The 7,498-nt window shown below is 39.8% G+C and overlaps 1 protein-coding gene across 1 annotated transcript; it reads left to right on the top strand.

The window, feature by feature from the left end:
- The first annotated feature begins 449 nt into the window (after positions 1-449).
- Positions 450-1,409, top strand: LOC141494751 (olfactory receptor 13C7-like). Its single transcript, XM_074195946.1, has one exon. It carries the CDS (start codon positions 450-452, stop codon positions 1,407-1,409), a length of 960 nt encoding a protein of 319 aa, XP_074052047.1.
- Positions 1,410-7,498: the final 6,089 nt, after the last annotated feature.

The raw sequence follows: 7,498 nt of genomic DNA, 5'->3' as shown, positions 1-7,498 counted from the left end.
AACAAACCACTTTGCTAGAGGATTAGATCATTCAGAGCACAGAGGATGTTTGCTGGGCCTTAGCTCTTGAAACAAAGTGTCTTCAAAATCTTGACAAATTGTTCTCCAAATATAGCAAATATATTTATAACATATGTATAGTCTACTTATCTGGGCTTGGGATGGTATATATGCTCCTTGATAGCAGGTACTACCTCATATTTGGTTTTGTACCACAATACCAAGCACACTTCCTGGAACAAAGTAGGCACTTAATAAATGTCAGTTGAATGACTGAGTCATTTTTTTTTTGTTATATGTTGGTTTCATACTTAAAAGGGTTTGAGAAAAACCAGTAAATATGGACCCAGAAATTTCAAACTTCATTCAATTATAAATCAGTCTTGATCCTATATTTTTAATGATATGCTTGGTACTTTGAATTCTAGCAGGTGACAAACAGGAAATAAATGGAAGGAGTGAATCAGACCATCTATGTTACAAGATTTGTTCTCCTGGGACTTTCTGCCTATCCAAAGCTTGAGAAAATTTTCTTTTTGCTAATCCTAGTGATGTACTTGATAATCCTTCTGGGCAATGGTATCCTTATCATAGTAACTATCTATGACTCCCACCTGCACACACCCATGTATTTTTTTCTTGGTAATCTCTCTTTCCTGGATATTTGCTACACAACCTCTTCTGTCCCTCTAATTTTAGACAGCTTCCTCACCCCAAGGAAAACCATTTCCTTCTCTGGTTGTACAGTGCAAATGTTTCTGTCTTTTGCTATGGGAGCAACAGAGTGTGTCCTTCTGAGCATGATGGCATTTGACCGCTATGTGGCCATCTGCAATCCCCTGAGATATCCTATCATCATGAGCAAGGCTGCCTATGTGCCAATGGCAATGGGATCCTGGATAGCAGGAACTATCAATTCTGTTGTACAGACGTCTCTTGCAATGCAATTGCCTTTTTGTGGGGATAATGTCATCAATCATTTCACTTGTGAGATTCTAGCTGTCCTTAAATTAGCCTGTGCAAATATCATAATCAATGTGATTAGCATGGTAGTGGCAAATATGATTTTCCTAGTTATGCCAGTTCTGTTCATTTTTGTTTCCTACGTTTTCATCATTTCCACCATTCTGAGAATCCCTTCTGCAGAAGGAAAACGCAAAGCTTTCTCCACCTGTTCTGCTCACCTTACAGTGGTGATTATATTCTATGGGACCATCCTTTTCATGTATGCAAAACCTAAATCTAAAGATTCTTTTGGAGCAGATAAACAACAAATAGCAGACAAGCTCATCTCCCTATTCTATGGTGTTGTTACTCCCATGCTCAATCCCTTAATCTACAGTCTGAGGAACAAGGATGTGAAAACAGCTGTGAAGAATATGTTAACTCAAAAGCTCTTCACTGAGTAAATATCACCAAACCATAGAATAAGAGAACTAGAAAGAACACTAGAAGTCAGCTAGTCCAACCACCATTAATTTTTTTTAACAGATGAAGAAATGAACCTGAAAGGCTAGGACAAAGGTTTTGGTAACTTGCAACATATCAAATAACTAATTTGTAGCTAATTTGAACTAGAAGATTAAATATGTTCAAAAACAAAAACAATTTCCTTGCAAGTAGGAATTGTTGCATTCATTGTATTTATATCTTTAGCATCTGGTACAGTGACTGGCATATAGTAGATATTTAATAAAGACTTGTTAATTGATTTATTTACACCTGAGATCCCCAAAAAGAAAGACTTGATATGATACATATATTTGCCAAAAAGGTTTTATTAAACAGAACTGGAATACAAAATAATATCATCTCTTCAAAATACCTTACCTTGGTCACAAGACTTATAATTATAACCCATAACAAATAGCATTTGTGCAAAAGATTTGGTAGCTAAAGAGCTCTATGACATCTGAATGCACACTTCTTTAAAGAATAATTTTAAAAGGAATTCCCCTAGAATGATAATCTCTTATTTGTCAATGCTTTTTTTCTAGATATTCTTGAGAAACTCTTACCAAATATTTTCATTTACTACCTATGAATATTTAACTCTGAAATTTTCAATGCTTCTCATTCATTTCCCTGACTCACCTCCCTAGATATGTTTATAGAACCTTGGGAGATGAGAAAGTTGGTAGGTAAAAAAAAAAAGACGGGGGGGAACAATAGAAAAGAATGAGAAGGAAACAGGAAAGTCAGAACAGAAACTAGAAAGTGTGACAGAAACTAGAAAATGCTCAAAGGAAAAAAAGAAAGTCTGATGGACATAATGTATGCTCTTCCTTCAAAAAAAAACTTTATAAGGGATGGCTAGGTGGCACAGTGGATAAAGCACCAGCCCTGGAGTCAGGAGTACCTGGGTTCAAATCCTGTCTCAGACACTTAATAATTACCTAGCTGTATGGCCTTGGGCAAGCCACTTAACCCCATTTGCCTTGCAAAAACCTAAAAAAAAATTTATTGATGTGTTCTGTATTCATATTACAAATATACTCCATATACAAATATACTCCATAAGAAAGCTTGTGCAACAAAGTAAGACAATTAAGCAAAATTAGTAACACAGGAGAGTACATGCAGTCATCCACATCTGTTTTATCAGAGGCACACCTACATCTCTTATTTTAAAAAATACTAATTTTTGATAAACATAAATATATTTTCTCTCTCTCCTTTTCCTATCCCATAGGGTGGATGAACCCTATTAGGAAGAGAAAAAAATTATTGTGATAAATATGCATAATGAAGCAATATAAATTCCTTCATTGCCTGTATACATGTATTGGGAGAGGGAAGAGGTATTAGACTGCATACCAAACCTAGGGTCTAGAGAGCTGTTAACACTGACTTCACTCTTTCATGCCTGTGACAATTGGACAATTTATCAATGCCATGCCAGAAAAATGAACTGTTTCTATTTGAATTGGTTTAAGAATATTCTGAAGACTACTTGACAAGATAAGATTCCAGACACTGAGATCCTCTCTCTTGAACTTAAATACAAGCATTCAATTCTACTCCCAAGGGAGCAACTTTATAGGGGTGGTTATATATCCCAAATGCCAAATTCACACTTACCCAAAAACTATTTTATAGAGAACTCACACAAGGTAAGCACTCATATAAGGTTAGAAGAGACTACACAAGGATATTCTTAATGTCACTTAACTGAGACATGAAAAATCCTGGCACAAGATCTCCCATCATGGCATGCTCTCTGTACTCTATGAGCATGGAAAAATAACAGAAGCAATGATCAAAGGATATGTAAAGGCAATTTACAGATGAGGAAATCATCTGAAAAATTGCTCTAAATCATTATTGATTAGAGAAATGAAAATTAAACCAGCTCTAAGGTAACCATCTCACACCTATCAGATTGGCTAATATGACCAGAAAGGACAATGTTCAATGTTGGAAGGGATGTGGGAAATCTGGGCCACTAATACATTGTTGGTGGAGCTGTGAACTCATCCAACCCTTTCTGGAGAGCAATCTGGAATTACACCCAAAGAGCAATAAAATGTGCATACCCTTTGATCCAGCAATACTACTACTGGGTCTATACCCTGAAGAGAATATGAAAAAGGGTAAAAACATCACTTGTACAAAAATATTCATAGCAGCCTTGTTTGTGGCAGCAAAGAATTGGAAATTAAGTGAATGTCCATCAATTGGAGAATGGTTTAACAAATTGTGGTATATATGTATGTTATGGAACACTATTGTCCTATTAAAAACCAACAGGCATGGGAATTCAAAGAAGAGGCTTGCATGAAATGATCTTGAGCAAGATGAGCAGAACCAGAACTCTGACAACTCTAACAGCAACATGGGGGGTGATGATCAACCATAATGGCCTTGCTCATTCCATCAATGCAATAATAAGGGACAATTGTAGAGTACTTGTGATGGAGAATACCAGCTGTATTCCAAATGATCAGATGGACTACTTATTCCCTGCTTAGGATAGAGTCTAAAAAATTCATATTGGACTGTTAAGTCATAGCTAAACAAAACTATACCCTGACCTCAGTATCACAATATCATCGGTCTTCTTTGAAAACAAAGGATGAACAACATGTGTAAAAGTATGTATGTATGCATGCATGTATATCATCTCATCTTCTATCTCATTACCATAATTGTTTTGAATGAATGAATCATTTGGTCAATTCAAATAGGCACTTTTATAGTATCCTTTGTTGTCACCTTGTGGACATATCTGGAACTGAGCAGGTCCTTCAGCAAATCATCAACGAAAATTTATTAAGCTTCTACAGACATTGAAAAAGCAAATCTTTCCATCACAAAGTTATTCTTCAAGAATCTGAAAAGGAAAGTGACTAATTCTATAACACACATAGTTAGTGAAAGAACAGATACTACACTCCAAGTCTGAACATGTTCTGGAATTGGTAAGGAATTGGTAACTGCTCTGGTTTCAGGTAGATTAAAGATAACACTGTGAAATACTGTATTAGTTATGCTTGTTGTTGTTTGGTCATTTCAGTCATGCCCAACTCTTCATGACTCTATTTGGGGTTTTCTTGGCAAAGGTATTATTATATTATATCTAATGCCTCTGTAAGATAATAAGCCTGGAGGGCAGGGAACATGTCATTTTTCTTCTTTCCATTGCTAATACCCAATTTAGGATCTTATATTTAATCTACATTTTGTGTTGAAATGAACTGGGATTAGACTGGAAATAGGTTTCCAAATGGCCTTAAGAGTGTCATTAATAGAGGTTGGAGTTCATATAAAGGGCCTGGAATGCCAAACTATGAAACTTAGACTTTATCCCTTAAATAGTGAGAATTCATTGAACAGTTCTGGGCGGGATAGAGACATGGCCAAACTTGTATGTTATGAAGATTAGTCTATTAGCTGTGAGTGAATTGCAAGAGAAAGAGATCAGTTAAAAATAGGAAACTAAAGATAGGAAACCAGGCAGCAGTCACAAAATAAATGTTTGTTTAAGGGGAGTTATCGGTTGTGAACTCAATGAAACAACTCATTGTTGTGTGACATTTCAATATTTGAAGGATCTTCCAATTCAAATATAGTGGCTAGGTGACCCACTGTTAGACACTGGAGTTAGGAAGACATCTTCACAAGGTCAAATCTGACCGCAGATGTTTACTAGCTGTGTGACCCTGGGTAAAGTCCATTAAACTTGTTTGCCTCAGTTACTTCATCTATAAAATGAGCTGAAGCAAGAAATGGCAAACCACTCCTGCATCTTTGTCAAGAAAATTCCAAAAGGGATGATAAAAAGTTGAACCCAACTGCTCAGCACTCAATTATAACACATTGCAGCATCTCTATAATTTCTTACTTTTCAAAAATTACTGTGGTCAAAAAATTCATCACCCAGCAGCCTATCTAAATCTTAGGGGATATGAATGTGTTAGGAGAGAGAGAATAGCAACAGCTATAATTGACAAAGTGCTTTAGAATATAAAGTGGGGATTTGGGTTTTTTTTTTTATTTTTGTTATTTGAGTCTTGTAAACGCTCATGTTGAAATTCACTACCTATTCTATACCCTGAAGAGAAGATGAAAAAGGGTAAAAACATCACTTGTACAAAAATATTCATGGCAGCCCTGTTTGTGGTGGCAAAGAAATGGGAAATCAAGTAAATGTCCTTCAGTTGAGGAATGGCTTAGCCAACTGTGGTATGTGTACGTCATGGAACACTATTGTTTTATTAGAAACCAGGAGGGATGGGGATTCAGGGAAGCCTGGAGGGGTTTGCATGAACTGATGCTGAGTGAGATGAGCAGAACCAAAAAAACACTGTACACCCTAACAGTAACATGGGGATGATGTTCAACCTTGATGGACTCGCTAGTCCCATCAGTGCAACAATCAGGGACAATTTGAGGTTGTCTGCAATGGAGAATACCATCTGTATCCAGAGGAAAAAAATGTGGAGTTTGAACAAAGACCAAGGACTATTAACTTTAATTTAGAAAAAAAATGATATTGTCTGATCTTGCTATCTCTTATACTTTATGTTTCTTCCTTAAGGATATGATTTCTCTCTCATCACATTCAATTTGGATCAATGTGTACCATGAAAACAATGTAAAGACTGGCAAATTGCCTTCTGTGAGGGGTGGGGGAGGGAAGTAAGATTAGGGGAAAAATTGTAAAACTCAAAATAAGTAAAATATTTAAAAAAGAGAAAAAAAGAAAAGAAATTCACTACCTATATGAGGTAAATACTCTGAGGACTCATTTCATAGATGGAAAAGTGAGAAGTGACTTGGACATTATCAATTAACCACTACTGTTAGAAGTAAGATTTGAACCTAGGTTTTCCTGATTCCAAAAGTTGTAACTATAAACTACTGTAAGCTGCTTGAGAAGTAATAAGCTGCTTAGGGTTCTGCTTAGGCGGAGCTATGCGGTATGCCTTGGTAGACGGAAAAAAGATGAAGCTAGCCTGGACTCCACTGGTCAGAAGGTGGGCTACGGGCGCTATTGCGTCTGCAACACGGTTCTGGAAAACTCAGCATACATTATAGCAAGAGCATTGACCAGACAGAACAAACATCTGGAAGGGATAGAAACGTGTGAGGTGTTGGAGACCATTTCCAGACAAAGGCAATTTAACCAGGTGGGAGGTGGGGGTGGGGTGAATGGGCTTGAGCCCTTCCTTCTAATCGTGGTGGGGAAGGACTATTCAGCGTGACCATCGGGGCGACTAGGAGACACCCCACCAAACAGCAGGCTGACTTCACATTTTTCAGCTCCCTCCGATTCCCTAGAGGGAATGGCTTTGTTTTGATTTTGCTTTCCTAGCCTTAGCACTGTAGTCGGTTGAAGAGAAAAAGATAAATAAATGTTTTACTCGAAATGGAGGACTTCCTAACCATCAGAGTCATCCCACAGGGGAAGGGGGGACCGCCGCTTGTCGGGGACGTCATCCTCCTCCCTTTGTCCCACGATCCCGAATTCTTTTTTTTCTTTAGTTTTTGCGAGGCAATGGGGTGACGTGGCTTGCCCAAGGCCACACAGCTAGGTAAGGATGAAGTGTCTGAGGCGGGATTTGGACCCAGGTCCTCCTGCCTCCAGGGCCCGGGGCTCTATCCAGCCGCCCCGCGACCCCAGCGCAGCCAGGCCGGCCGGGCCCCCCGCAGCGCGCCGCACCGGTCCGAGGCAGGTACGTTCCGGTCCCTGCAGCCGCAGCGCGGGGAGGGACGACCCTCCTTCCCTACTTCCCGCCTTCCTGCCAAATGAGGGGAAAGGTGTGCAGAGCCAGGTGCCCGGAAACGCGGGGCCGGGGAGCGCCGGAAGTGCCCCTCCCGCGCCGGGGGCTCCCGGAGGCGGAGCCGCGCCGGCCGGAAGGGGCGTGGCCTCCGCCGGGAGGGCGGGGCCTCCGCTGGGGAGGGCGGGGCCTTGCCGGCTGGGGGCGGAGCGGCCGGGAGCGCCCAGCTTGGGCCGGAGTCCTCGGTCCCCCGGGGCTTGCGGCGATCTCGGGGG

Source organism: Macrotis lagotis, chromosome 8, assembly GCF_037893015.1.
Source record: "Macrotis lagotis isolate mMagLag1 chromosome 8, bilby.v1.9.chrom.fasta, whole genome shotgun sequence".
Taxonomy (NCBI): domain Eukaryota; kingdom Metazoa; phylum Chordata; class Mammalia; order Peramelemorphia; family Peramelidae; genus Macrotis; species Macrotis lagotis.
This window is presented reverse-complemented; position numbering and strand designations above follow the sequence as displayed.